At 37.9% G+C, this 15,610-nt stretch overlaps 1 protein-coding gene across 16 annotated transcripts in view; it reads right to left on the bottom strand.

The window, feature by feature from the left end:
* Positions 1–15,610, bottom strand: part of DOCK9 (dedicator of cytokinesis 9) — a 266,617-nt gene that overhangs the window by 82,940 nt on the left and 168,067 nt on the right. For all 16 annotated transcript variants that reach the window (XM_063425570.1, XM_063425524.1, XM_063425509.1 and 13 more), the window contains exons 18-27: positions 13,985–14,050; positions 12,994–13,086; positions 11,912–12,035; positions 8,613–8,734; positions 7,714–7,800; positions 7,241–7,330; positions 6,140–6,255; positions 3,958–4,027; positions 3,581–3,706; positions 2,508–2,579 (exon numbers count right to left, since the gene is read on the bottom strand). In XM_063425570.1, the coding sequence (XP_063281640.1) occupies positions 2,508–2,579; positions 3,581–3,706; positions 3,958–4,027; positions 6,140–6,255; positions 7,241–7,330; positions 7,714–7,800; positions 8,613–8,734; positions 11,912–12,035; positions 12,994–13,086; positions 13,985–14,050 (966 nt within the window). The remainder of the gene's footprint in view (positions 1–2,507; positions 2,580–3,580; positions 3,707–3,957; positions 4,028–6,139; positions 6,256–7,240; positions 7,331–7,713; positions 7,801–8,612; positions 8,735–11,911; positions 12,036–12,993; positions 13,087–13,984; positions 14,051–15,610) is intronic.

Here is a 15,610-nt window from a genome sequence, read left to right as displayed (position 1 = left end):
ATTAAACATTAATGATATACAAATGAAATAAAAATCTCAGACTTTTCCTTAAACCAACTGATAGACAATGAGATGGCACACACTAAAATGTTTGGCCCCCATCCAAGGTGGTTCCAGAATGGAGCGATGCAACTTTCCCAGCACACAGTTTGATACAATATGATTGAATGTAATGAGCAAGCAAGACTTTGTCACAATCCACCCTAGCCTGTACCTGGAACCAAGAAACTTAAGTAAACTCACCCTAACTAGCTGAGTTGTCGGAGCAAATATAAAATGGCCGCCCAGCAAAAGCCAAAAAGAGGGAACACAGACAGCCACCCACACTCTCACCCCCTGGAGACCCTGAATCGACTCTGCCTGAGCTTCTGCAATACTCTCCGTGACAGGGGTTTGTCCTACCTTCAAGCGGCTCGGGTGGTTGCCTCGTGGATCCGTCCTGCGACACGCCGCCGCCATTACGGACTCCCGCTACAAGCCTTCAGGGTGGCCGGCCTGCCAAACAAGCGCCGACAACCGCGACGGCTGAAAAAGGACCCGAGCAACCTGGGCGCATGCACCCACTCCCACTCACGCAGGTATGAGACCGCCGGGCAACCCCACAGTCCCAGCAACACACCCGAACATATTGTCTCAGGCCAGCAAGTCACTTGGTTGCAATCCGAGGCTACAGCAAAACACCACGCCACAGCACAGAAAAACATGACGAGAAAACAAGCCGGAGAGGGACTCACACCCAGGGAAGTCAGGATCACCTTACTGAAACCCCACTTTCAAGCTAAGCTAGAGACTCCACTATACATGTTTTATAATACCTGTTTTTATGCAGTATCACTATTTTCTTTATGCATGATATATTCTCAAGTTCACTCTTTATATTGTTGTTTTCTTTCTCTGCTTATGACCAGACACACATATACTTAAGCACCCTATCACCTTGCGTTTACTTTAAAGACACAGTACAGCTTTGAAGATGCAGAATGTAGCTTTGAGAGAGCTTTAGGGATGCAAAGCGTAGCTTTATTCCCCTTAACGTCTCTACAATGACCTAACTAGCCCTAGCATAAAAGCTACACTCGTCCTTCTTAGTAACCGCATGTTCGTGAATCATATATAGCACTCAGTCAGCTATTAAGCCTACCTCCTACATATTATGTCAAACGTGCAAATTACTAGTTAGTTCTATTCCTAAAACTTACTCTCAAATAGTCAGCCAGCATAGCCTATGTTTAATCATTTACTGCACCACTGACTATTACCTTGCCTTTTACCGATGTCTCTACTGTATAAAAAAAAAAAATGTGCACTCATTTCAAATGCCACAACTGTTATGCTTTGTTTCCTCTACAACATGTCACTGCTGTTGGGGCAAGACATGTATGATTGTTATGATAAACTCGGAAAAATAAAGAATTAAAAAAAAAAAATAGATTTTTCCTTAAAGCAAAACCACAATTGTATCTTTATAGAAACGGAAATTTTTACGCAAGGTAGTATTTTGTGGTGACAAGAGCCATCTAATTTTCACTGTAATTTTGGCACTGGCTGTTTTAAATGTACCTTACACCAAGCAACCAAAGGAGTTTTGTTTGGTGTTTATATATTGTAGTGGGATTTTGGAGTACCCACAAAGTGTAATCAGCAGTTATACTAAATAATAATTTATCTACCACAAGCACCACTCTTCCCACACCTGCTTTGTTTTCATATTTTTAGGGAATGGTTTGTGAACAGAGGCACAACACCAAGCTTTCCAAGATGATGGTAATGGGAAACAAATGGAGGTGAGGGAGAGCGAGATAAGTGTCCGGATTGGAGAATACAAAAAATGGGGACCAGTAAAAACGAAGACTTGCCAGGTTGCTGTGGTTGACAGAGGTAATACTTTATATTATTTTCTCCTAATCTATGTGCACTGAAGGACAATAATGCTGTTGTAACCATCACTTTTTGATCAAGAGGCTGCTGTAAAGCTCAACAGAAGATATGCTTACACAGCAATGTAATATAATAAATAATAAAACGTGCCAATAAGGGAACCATACCCTATCGTAACATAGATCATTCTTCCATATCCTTGGGAAGACAAGTGGAAGCTATTAACCAACTACCAATTTCTTTTCTACAAAAAAAAAACAAAAAACTGGCTTGATAGTCATCTACTTTCTCTTTTCAGGGAGATTTATAACTTTCCAAAATAGTAATTACTTACGGTAAGCCCAAGTAATATTTCTTTCACTCCGTGATGTGTAAAAATACAACAAGCTCTAGATGGGAAAAGCATGATGAATTCCTACAGCAGCATGGGTGTATTTCCAACATCCAGAGAAAAAGGGTTTTGTTTCATGAAGTACCAGCTGTGCTTCCAGATAAACAGGCCTTTGTTATTTTAATGTATTTATTTATTTTTGCTGGCAATTTCTTGGTTTAAAAATCACCTCGTATTTTATCAGGTTAAAGATTCCGTCAACAAGGAGCACAGTAAAAAATATAGGAGGAATACTTACTTTAACTTTCGAATTCTCAATGAGGTGCTGGGCCATTGACTTTATCAATACTTCAAAGAAAAACCAGGAATACTGTGAATAAAATAACAGAAGAGATTGGTACAAAGAGAATTGTGGTGTGTGCTGGCAGTGCATGATAAATCTAATAATGTCTGCAAGGAAAAACAATAGTAATTACCCTACATACATTATCTAGAAGAGATTCCTTAACTAAATTGCATCTAGTAGACTAGATTTGAATAGTCCCACAAAGTATTCTTGCAAAATAAAATTACCAGTTTTTTTTAAATGTATTTATGACATTTTATCAGGACAGCTATAGATATGCTAGATACCTCATGCACTGGCTCATGCACTGGCTCCAGGTAACCATAAACAAGGTTCAAAATACATATCCAAGGTGGACAATTTGTTTGAGGTTTATGTTCCATATTAATATACTTTTAATTATTTAAGCAACAGCACCAATAATTAACCCTAGCCCTATTCCTCATTCCTAACTGAGCCAAAATTGGGCAGCCCTTTTCAATTCTGCCTCTATAAGAATGGACTACTTTCAAGTAGAAAATGATTGTTGAAACATACAATGACAAAAACCTAACTAGTCACCATTAAGGCAGAGAAACAAAATGCATCTGATTATCCATTGTAATCTGTAATACATTTCTAAACCATGTTGGAAATGACTTAAGATTTTAAATTCTCCATTAAGGTTTTCTCACATTACATAAGCAGACAGGTGGAGGAATTCTGTTTCCTTTGTCTGTCTATGCACTGCCTATTATTCTGAAAACTAAAGCACATAAAACTCAAAAAACATAAGCCTTTTTATTAAAGTGCTTAAAAAAGTAAATGCTTTGGGCTTCCCACTTAATGCAATGTTATTTATTGAGTACAGGGGAATATTCATCAAAGGTTTAGTCTCCTGTCTTAACCACAGACGAGAATCAGACATGAAAAAAGTACAATGTAAACAAGTCATAGCAAGCAAAAATCCAGTCATTTAGACAATGAAAAGATTAAATGCAGCGCTCAGAAAAGTCTAAATGGCCAATGAAGCTGGAATTAAATACCTTGAGAAGCTTGTTGCTCGTTAAAAAGTCAGCAGACGGTTTAAGGATTGTGGTCATGGATTTGGCCAGCTCCTCGTGCACGGTCTTGTACTCTGAAGTGATGTATGGCTCAGCCTTGTAGACATACTAAAAGCATGGAAATGGTAGCAACACAAATAGTTATACAGATATGGAGGCACAGAGTGGCAGAAAACACCCACAAACGTTAAAGTATATTCAAAGGCAGCATTCATTTGGCTATTACAATATTATTAGTGTCACAATGCAAAACAATGCATTCTGTGGAATATATTTATGAAATAACAGGCAATTTGACAAATCGTGATAACAGAAAAGTGTATTTCTTCCATATGCAATAAAAGCTATAAAATGTGTACCTTAACATAAGACCTTAGATAGCTCTCCAAACCTTCTTCATGGCACTGAGACACAACATGGATAATGACCCTATCAGAAATAGAAGAGAATATGAAAATCCCAAAAATGCAACCATCCCCTTTGAATTTAACACAAAATCGGATTTTAGTCTGTCACAAAAACATAGTGTAATTGACCAATAAATCCCATCTGATTAGCTAGTTGAGGGGAAGAATTCAACTGACTTTTCAAAGCCCTTCTTATTCCCATTATGTGAAGCAAATAAAAATGCCTATAAATTAAGACCATCTATTTGCAATCTGTTTAAAACTGAATAAAAGAATTGTATCCAATCTTGCATTAGGTGTCTTTAATAAAAATAATAATAATAATAAAACAACTAGCTAGCATATTGTTTATTTCCTTCACTCACCACAGTGAAATGCAATGCATTCAGCCATGTGAAACAAGACCAGCTCCCCTATGAGAACCTTAAAACAGAGCTGGGGATCGTTAGACCTCAAAAGTACCCCACTTACAATTTTGGGCTCACCCAGGAACATGTACCCCAGTCGTCAAATCACTCTCAGTTTGGTGACTGATACTGATTAACCTCACTTGTGTTTTGAAGTACACTTTGTGGGTGAATAACTCACTATTCTCACTCTTGCTCGGGGAAGTTAGCAGAATAATTAAGCATCAAATTGTAACTGATAAAGGGACACTCCACTGCCCAAATACAAAATAAATATAAATGACTGTTTAGTAGATATACCGTAAATGAAAACTTGCATGCATTTCATTATGTATTTTTTCATTGGGAATATATCTAAAATCAGCTTACAAAACCTGCAGATCTCTTGTCTGCTGCCTTTGCAAGCTCTTCCTGCCAAGACTTTCTGTTGCTGTCCAATCACGGACTTTCCAATACAGCTCAATGAGAAGTCTTTGTAAGACAGGTGCACTGGGCAATTGCTGCCTCTGGAGGGCATTGAGATAGTGCAACCAGGAAGTAACAGTACCTGTTGTCTGCTTGAAAGCCAAGTGGGTGCAACAAGATTAATTTATAAAAGTGTACATTTTCCATTGAAATCTGCACTTTTTGCTAAATAAAATAAAATAATTAATTTTTAAAAAAGGGACACACTCCTTTTCATCAAGCTTAAGTTGTTTAGGGGTCTGGAGGGACCCTTTAATTCCCCCCTCACAACTGCACATATTGAGGTGTTCAGGAGAGAGATTAGAGCACTTGTGGGTTCTGTCAGGTTAATGGTACTTTAGAACCATTACATATGCTATTTATTGCATTAAAGGGAATGTGCACATTTGTGTGCGCCCAGAGTCTCATAAGCAAACAGCTGTAAATGCAGTTCCATCACTTTTAATTTGCTTTTAAGATGACACAGACAACTTAAATCTACTACAGCTGCATTAAATGAAAATAATGAGTGTACTGGGAAAAGTGTTTTAAGCAGATTGGTAAAGACAATTTTCAAGATGGGACATTTTAAAACTCTCATACTCCTCAATAATACAGAACTGCACAATAAACTAGCAAGAGAGTGGTGTTTTTTTAAATGGAATAATGCATTCATTTCTATTATTAACACTGTACTATTTAGAGTTTAGAGTTTAACTGAAGACCACTAGAAAATCTCAGACCCTGCTCCTGACTCCATAGACTTCCATGCTGTCATTTCAGGTGTATTGGGAGCAAACTGATGGAAACTCACAGTACTTGAGCAGAGATGACAGAATTTGTTTGTTATCTAAACCCATTGTACTGCAGTGAAGAATTCCTTAAAGAAACAAACACTGTAGTTGGAACGTCCTACCAAAAGGTTAGCTATATATTTAGATTTGTCTACCTTTTTTATTCCATTGTATAAAAGTGACAATATATCCCCTCTAATATAAAACTGAAACTGCATGGTTATCCTGGCACATTAACCAAGACATCATGGAAAAAAATATCCATTCAAAGATCCTTGGGAAGATCGCCCAGTACTGATCACCCAGAAATGAGGTAAGTGTTTGCATCTACACTGCACGTCACCAGCTAAATCCTTCAACAGCATTTAATGACCAACAAAGTGACAGCTCTCCTTTATTTTTCTTACTGTTCCCCCCCAAAAAAACAAAGGGTCGATGGGTTTGACAGATAGCTGTCTAGTACCTTTTACCAATAATTTAGATAATTACCTTGTAACATTGACTGCGACTTCTTCCTGAGTGGCCCTAGTGAGAACTCTGCACATCTGGTTTAGGATAGTAGGCAGAAAAGCTATCATCACATGTCCTTCCATTGCATGAAGAGACTGAGAGAAAGGGACAGCAATATCCAAAATGTTATGCAATAACACAATCCTGTTCTTGGTGTTTCAAACAGTATCTGCATTATCTCCATTATTTCAGTTACATTACAAGATGAGAAATCAAATAGTTTAACACTATACATGATAGATCATAATCTTGCAACAACAAAACAGATCTGCAGAGTAAATCTGTTAAAGTGGCTCTGTCACCTCAAACTTGCCTTTCTTCTTATTTTCCTCTTTCAGAATCTATTCTGATTTTCTTCATGTCTGATCTATTTCTCTTTAAAACACAAGACAATTTAGGGACTACTTTATTTTACGTAATTTTCCTAACCTTGACAAAGGGTGGAGCTCCACCCTTTGAAAAAATTGTCAGACGTAGGAAAAATACATAAGACAAAATGGTCCCTAAATTGCTTATGCTTTAAAGAGAAATAGATCAGACACGAATTAGATTTTGAGATGCAAATGTACAATATATTTGTACACTGTTTGAAGGGAGAAGCACTTTCATTTTATAAAGACACTACATATTAAAGAAAAAAATGGACAAAGGAGCTAAGGATAGGGTAGTTGCTGGAAAAAAATATCTGGATATTACTGCCTCCATCAGGAACAAAAGCTTTTAATTTTACAAAAAAATTAGTTATGCCTATTGTTTTTGGGGGGCTTTCTGCATATGATAAATGGAGCCCTCAAAGATATTACAATATCCGGTTAATACCCTGTTCATCTGAATCTACAAATTCTGTAGTTTATTTTTTTTAAATTTTGCAATATAAAAATATATAGAAAATATATTTCTAAAATATAATTGGTTCACATTTCAAAACAAAACAATACTTACATTAAGGAAACTGATAATTGTCCTTTTTACAAAGTTACCGCCAAGATATGACATTCCATAGTGTAGTCAAACAGCAATATAAGGACCAAGTAAGTCCTTAGTATATTGATGATAAATAAAACAAATTAATATGATTACCTTTAAATACTTAACAATTTCATTTCCCAAAGCCTGGGCTCCAGATTCATTTTTCTGACAATACTGAAAAAAATTGTGCAAGTGTTGATCCTAAAATAACAAAAACAAATAATCATTAACGGTTCACCCCACTACCCCTCCCCCCAAAACACGCATATCTAAAATGAGCTTACAAAATCTGCAGCTTAATTTATAAAAGTGCACATTGCTATTCAAATCTGCACATTTTGCTAGCTAAAGTGCTTTAGGGGTCTGGAGTGTCCCTTTAATGGTTTATTATTATGGTAATGGGATGAAGAATATCATGTTCATATATAGCTAATGAACCACTAACAATTCACGCTGCGATCTATAGCATACTAAAGCAAGAGGGACTTCATAATTTTATAAAATCAGTATGATCATAGAGAATCATAAAAGACATAAAGCAGGGCTGTAGGACATTACAATCATTAAAACTATTTGACTATTACCTGGGCATAAACAGTGGAGACCAGATGAGTAGTGATCTTAAGTAAGGGCTTGGCGCCATCAACCCACTTAATTTCAGGACCGGAATGCTGGGAAGAAATAATGAAAAAGGAATTAAGTCATATTAATAATTACAGAAAATAAGTAACAATTCATAGTCTGCAAGCACTGAGACTTGCAATGAGGGTTGTACATATGGTTCTCAAATTAAACAGTATATATAAAACAGGGTTCAAACTCTCCTCTTGCCCGCTCACTGTAGATGAGAGGAAATGAACCCCTGCAAGTGTAAAGATCAGAGTCTAATCCTTTTTGTCACTATGCACGCACGTTTTTGGGATTGTAGAGTCAAGAGGAAAATTCAAAACAAGAGCAGAATTGTGCCCTCCCTGCTGCAAACACAGTTGTCTCCCAGCTTCCTCACAGCTCAGCAGTATAACGTAGGACACATTCTATATTCCGTACTGCACTGCTTGCGGACAGCTAAAAAAGGAGCAAGGACACAGGTGCAAGCAGTAGGGAGGCACACTATACACTCCAGCCAAGAGATCAGAAGAAAGCCTGTGCTGCAAGTAAATCAGAGCACAGTCCCAGGGGTTTGAAGTGGAGCTTGCAAACAAACAAGAATTATACAATTTGACATTTGGTAAGTAGCTAGGGGTGTATGTGTAAGAGAGAGGCTGGATAGTTTGTATTTGTCAGTAGGTAGTTTGTATATAGGTGCTTAATGTCTACTGCTTTTTAAAATAAGCCTTTATATAAATAAAGGAATCATTTTAAAAGGTTTGGCAAAATATTGTATCTAGCGTATCTGTTATAGAACTACAAATCTTATTATGCTTGCTCAGCCTCAACATGAAACCTAGTATATTATGCCATGAAAAGTGCAGATGATGTCTACCTTGCCCATTCCAAGCTCCTGGTAGTTCAAATATCCTGCTGGAAGGTTAGCAGATACAGGAATGTTCTGTTCATTTGTCACCACCCGACCATCCTTCAGCAAAGGAAGCCAGGCGTATCCAACTAAATGAAAAAATACATTGCATTTACTTTGAAGCACATGAGCTCTGCCTGTGTACACCACTAGATAATACGTTGGTTCATTATAAATACCATACTTGGAGATGACTTCCATCACATGTGTATACAATGAAACCCCCAAACCACACAAAATGCAGCCTTGCCACAGAATTCCCCTTCCTCTCCCCACCAAAATGTATGCAAAGGTGGTAAATACAGAAACAGTTTGACATCTCATTTACCCAAAGAAGAAAAGTGTTCCCACTCTCTTCAACTCTAGTTATCATAATACACCTCAATTGAATATATCAGTGGTAAATCCCAAAAGTTGAATTTACTTATTTAACGCTGTCTATAAGTAAAGCATTACCTGACTGTAAGGTACAATTTCGTATGATAAGCACAGCTATGTGAAGATTTAAAACATACTGCCACAACTGAACGGTTTGATATATATTGCATTGAAACTAAAATTAGAGGAGGTTTACTAAAAAAAGTATTTGCCTAAAACAACTGCTTTACAGGAAATTGTCACCTTTCTAGCTTGTTTTATGCTTAATTTAGCAATGCTACTAGCCTACAATGCTATTTATAATACCATGATATATTAAAATGTAATTTACATCATGTTGGGATGAGCTCATCAAAATATTGTCCTTCCAAAGCAATGTGGTTGCATGAAGTCTATTTATACTGACATAAATACATATTGTTCTCCTACCTTCTGCTAGAAGCAGCTGCTTTAAGCTTTCAGATTTTTTTTTTTTTACTTTAACCCCATTTATATGTGCTTTCCTGTGTTCACTTGGTGAGGTCACCCAAGCATACAGCTAACCAAGAATGCCTCATTGGTAGGATTGTGCTTTATTTCATAATCACCGTAGCTCAGCTAACCGGCCCTCAATGCTCTCAGCCTATAGGTCAATTCCACCCAACCTGGCTGTGCCAAATGCTCTCAGCCTGCCACTGCTGTCCTGATTCGATAGAATTAACTTTGATAATGAACAATGCTTTCCGATGGGGAGGTCTAATGCGCGTGTGGCCATTGCCGTGCATGCGCATTAGGTCTCCCCCGTCGGCTGATGATGGGGGAGGAGCGTGGGCGGAGCCTGACCCAGTGCCAAGGGAAATCGGCGCTGGATTCAGGTAAGTCACTGAAGGGGTTTTAACCCCTTCATCAACATGGGATGGGGGGTGGGAGGGATTTGTTTTCCTGGCACTGGAGAGTCCCTTTAAGCAGTGCCCCTTACACTATTATCAGCATAAACACTACACTGTGTTGTATTGGTTAGGTTGCTTTGAGTATCCATATAATATGTCAGTTTCTGCATGTGGAAGCGAATGCATTTTAATAAAGATGTCTACTCATCCTCTTGCAAAATTTGTGATTAGCATTTTGCATCAGACTACTTTTAACAGCCCAATGGTGGAAACAAAGAAGTGTTTCAGACATTGATCTATTAAGTTTTCTATTGATTCTAACCAACAGTAAAGAAATATTTTGAAATAACAGATTATTACTGTATATAAACCCATTTTACATAAATATTGCTCGCACAAATAATAGCATGCATGAAAAAAAGACAAACTGTCCATTGACTAAACATCCTACACCCATCTGCTAATTACCAAATTTCATATAACAAAAAATATATATATAAAATTCCTTAGAATTAAAATAAATGTAATGCATTCTTTTACACTTTTACACAAGTGCCTTTTTATTGTCCTTTTTGACCCAGATTTATTTTTAGCACTTGAAAGAGTCATCGAATCTTCTAAACTCAAGCTGGTCCACTGAGATATGGCCTATATTTTCAGCTGGAAAAAAACAGCTTCCAAGAAAATAAAGGAAACTGCCTTTTCAAAGTAAATTGAATCCCAAAGCCATCTGCAAAGCCAGCTCCAATTTAATAATAAAAGTATTGAAGCCACAGCTACTAATGCAAATTACTTTAGATGCTTGACTTTCAGCCAGCTTTAAAGCCAATACCATTCAATAAATCAAGCCTACTTTGAGATATAGATTGAACAAATATAAATAGAATCTCAACTAATGTTATTAGTTACTTGAACTTAATGCTTCGAGATGATATTGATAAAAATATTGCCAAAAAAAAATACTTGTTCACCACCCTGGTGAATTTAACATTTAACATGTAATCTTCCTCCATAGTCTGTCAAACAATCTCCTTAATTCTTCGCAGCATGCAACTAACCTCCCTAATCTTTCACCAGACCTTAACTCTCTAAACCTACTGCAGCAGACCACCTAACTCCAATAATTTATCTCCAGACTGCCACGCAAATACTTTAATCTCTCTCCAGACTGAAACCTAAACTCTACTCATGTGCTGCATTTAATTTCACTAAGGTTTTCTAGGTGTAAGTGCCATGAATCTGCCCACAATATACTGTTATACTGTGTGGATAGTCTATTTCAGGGGTTCTCAACCTTGTCCTCAAGGACCCCCTACCAGTCCAGGGTTTAGGGATTACCTGGGTGTGTCTAAGGTGTTTAGAAAAAAAAACAAAAACAACACCTTAGAGTCTAAGGTGTTTTTTTCCCCCCATTTTCTAAACACCTTAGACACACCCAGGTAATCCCCAAATCCTGGTCTGGTAGGGGGTCCTGAGGACTGGGTTGAGAACCCCTGCTCTATTTTATTATAGCTCTTTATAATGGGGGCTTCCCTGCAAGAAAGAGTCATGGTCCCTTGCAGGCAGTGAACGGAGTGGGCCCAATTACTTACCCGGGCCCATTCACTGTGTATGGGCTGTACACTAATGATTGTCTACCCATTTCTAGTGCTTGTGTACAATGATGTGCCAATTTCTAGTGCTTGTGACGACACTGTTGAAGGTGTAAAAAAATCCACATAATTACGTCAACCTATAAAGTATTTTATAAAGAGTCACTATAAAAAAAATTGCATGTTGTATCCTGCAGGGCTTCTCCTGGTGTCAAACCATGGTCAGATAATATGCATAATTCACTTTGACAGAAAACAGAAGAACGGCATGACTCATAGAACCACAGCCACTACCACGAACAGCAGTGCTTACAGTACTTTGAAATGCCCAACACATGTAGACAGAACGCAATCTGCTTTTACAATGCAATCACCAACATGTTTAGCAGCACATTCGCCGCAATAGTCAACATAAAACAAAGCAAACCTTGGCTTTCAATGACATCTTTCTTCTTTGTTCCCCCTTTGCTCGATGTATCACAGCTGACATGGTAGAATGTGAACAATAAATGGTGTTTTCCATGAAGTTGTGTGGGCAGTTCTATTTTGATCTGCCAAAAAAATAACATCAACACTTCGGTTACATTTTCTTCCTCTTTCACTCTTCAACCTCCAATGGAAAATGTATAAAGGGAATTTTTAAAAAAAATTATATACATCTATTTTGTCTCTGTCGGAATTAAACAATATGTAAACATCACATTTTAAAGGCACAGAATGTGCATAATATCCCATTTAGCTCTCAAACTCTGAAACATGTGTTAACCACTTACTGACCCTAGAATAAGATTCCTAATTGGGGAGGGGGGTGATAAACAGTTTTCTCAATTTAGTGGCAAAGTTCTTAAACTGGAGCAATCTGCAATATCATTTGACTGGTTTCCACGGTAGTAGTTCCAGTTCGTTTTTCATCTTGATAATTCTTTCCAAAAATGACTTGTAGGGAAATATGACTTGTAGGGAAATATGACAAATCATATAATTTGTAGGACAGAGTGAGTGATAAATATTATCTTGGAAATTAATGAATTCAAATATATCTCAGGAGCATGTAAACCACATTGCCCCAGGTCTGCATTTGGTAAAGCAGATTGCTTATTGTATATTGTCAACACGCCTGCCAATCATGTAGAACAAGGAAAAGCAGGCTTTGCTTTGGTGGGCTACACTGCTTGAACCCCATCACAAAGGAGACAAAGGGAATACAGTAAAGGCCTATTACACCACGTTTTACACTTAAAACTTCTCATAACATGTCAAGACTCTTCATGAGAGCCTAAATCCAGCTTTTCACAGGCATTAGGACCATAGACAGTATAACGGTCATAATAATCTAAATGGAATGACAAACTCATATGGAAATAACAGGGCTAAGTGGAGCTGCTAATGTTATACAAACAGGAAATATGGGTAGTAAGGGACAAGATCGTGATGACTGCATAGCGTGTCACTGGCTCTATACAAACTATAAACATCTTTAGTACGTAATCCGTATTGACACACAGATACCTCATCATAGAACTCCGGATTCTGGTGATGGTGCAAAACACAGGCTAGAGCATTTTTCACAAACACAGGACCCCCAGGCCTTCCATAAATACACTGAAGGAAAATAAGTGCAAATAGGAGATTCAGACCACGACATCTCTTATAAACGACATAATATGGTATGGTATACATATTAGTAAATCAATGAAATGACTATGTAAATAGAGCACTTCGCAGCACGCCTAGAAGAAATGAGTGTCCAGTATTCCTTTATTTAGTTAGCTTGGCTTAACAAGCGTTGGCAACCAAACACCATTTATGGGTGTGCAACAAAACACATATCTGATAAGTCTTTATACTGCCAGTATTCAAATATTAATACATGGTCTCCAAAACAAATCACAGCTGAATACAATCAAATCTAAAATAAACGTTGTTCCTGAAATGACATCAAATTAACCCCTACATCAATACACCGACCCCCTCTGACCATTTTAATATTTCATTATAACGTTTAACTCCATTACATTTTAATTCATATTTTTCTATGTCGATTAAACAAAGACAAAACATATTAATCATAAATGTAAACATGTTTATCAGAATCAAGTTAGGTAGCAATGCATGCAGACAAAGAAAGAGTAACATTTTTATATACAGTACATATATTATTTTTACATATTACCATAGACAATCCACCATCATTTTGGAATATTTTGGAATATGAATCTATAACTGGTCTAACAGAAAATCGATACAAGTAACATTTCCCCTAAATCTGCATCATGTCACATCTCATTCTGTAAGAAAAGTCAAAATGAGTAATCACACTACTGCATATATCTAATATTTAACCATTTAATCTACGTGAGCCACTCAATATATTAGGTATGAACCTATGAAGACACACTATAGAAACTTACACTTAGTGGAATAAATACACAGGGATATATCTCAAAATACTAATGAGTGCTCCATAAGGCATGCTTTCCATAAAGAAAGATGAACAAACCCTTAATGGCTGAGATTCCTCCTCATCAGAGTCCCTAAATTCAATGGATATTGCAATATTTCTTGCCTAAGAAAACAGAAAACCACAAACATACATTGTGAGTTTACAAAAGAATCAGAATGTGAAACAATGTCTTTAATAAGGAACTTTGCATGTTATTAAGGCATGATAAACATTTACATCTCAAGGCAAACAATTTGGAAGATGAAAATAAAATATATTGTTTAAATAAAAGCAATTTCTTATTTGAACAGTGGTGCAGGAACAAAATACTGTTCATGTTGAAAGAGGGGAGGAGGTGGAGAAAGTAGAAAATGACAGGTGAAAGAACCCAATTATCAACCTATCCACCAACTGTGGATGGATGCACACAAACTCCATATACCATATACTCTGTTACTTGCGATCACTCACCATGTACTCTCATAAATAGCAGACAATTGATCTGTGATACACCAAAACCGCCTAACACCTTAGTGATCAAACCGTTTTTCAATTTTCTTACTGTAAAGAACCAGGGCTCTTTTTACATTTCTGGGGTGTTTGTGTTTAACTGTAATCAGCCACTTACCTTTCTCCAGCGCCAGGCTACCTCGGCGCTGGGGAACTCTCCTTCCTCTGCAGACATCCACGCGTGCATTCAAACCGCATATAGGAAAGCATTACTCAATGCTTTCTTATGGACGTCCAGTGTTTTCTCACTGTGATTTTTACAGTGGGAATTACGGAAGCGCCTCTAGCGGCTCTCGGTGAGACAGCCACTAGAGGCTGGATTAACCCTCAGTGAAACATAGCAATTTCTCTGAAACTGCTATGTTTTCGGCTACAGGGTTAAAACTAGAGGGACCTGGCACCCAGACCACTTCATTGAGCTGAAGAAGTCTGGGTGCCAATAGTGATCCTTTAAATAGATTGCAACCTTTTTGTACCAGGCCCTTGTCTTCTGTATAATTAGGTAGGGCTGCAGCAGCTTATCTTCCAGATCAACCCCATCCATATGCTGGTTATACGCCTTGATGCACACTGGCTTCCTTGTGCTCTCAGCTCTGCCATGTACACAGACCTCCACGGTCCTCTCAGTGTGGATGGTGGTAAGAAGGTACACATCCTTCTTGTCTTTGTACATAACTGCCAACCGCTCCTCTTGGCGCAGAGCTGAGGTGTCCCCCCTTCGTAGCCAGGTGCGTGCAAGTTGTCCTGGGAAACCTGCGCGATTCTTTTTTTATTGTACTGCAAGCTACTGTATCAAAACAATACAGTAGCCTGAACAAAGGGGCACTTGTATAAAAATGGTATCCTTTGTTCATCGGGGGAATATCAGGTCCCAGACAATCTTGTCACTGGTTCCCATATGTTTTGTGCAACCTGGAGGGTCAAGATGGGTATCCTTTCCCTCGTACACAAGAAAGTCTCGCTATCAAAGAGCTTATACACCTTTACACCATACCTGGAGCGCTTGGAAGGAATATGCTGCTTGAAGCCCTGTCTTCCCTTATACTTCATCAGGGACACGCACATGTTCCTTCCACGTGTATAAGCCCCTGCAAACCTGGCAGCGAAGTGGGTAATCAAGGGGCGGATTTTATACAGCCTGTCAAACTGGGGATGCTCCATAGGGGGGCACAG

Source organism: Pelobates fuscus, chromosome 1 (assembly GCF_036172605.1).
Source record: "Pelobates fuscus isolate aPelFus1 chromosome 1, aPelFus1.pri, whole genome shotgun sequence".
Classification (NCBI taxonomy): domain Eukaryota; kingdom Metazoa; phylum Chordata; class Amphibia; order Anura; family Pelobatidae; genus Pelobates; species Pelobates fuscus.
Note: the sequence above shows the minus strand (reverse complement) of the source record. Positions and strands in the feature narration are given on the sequence as shown.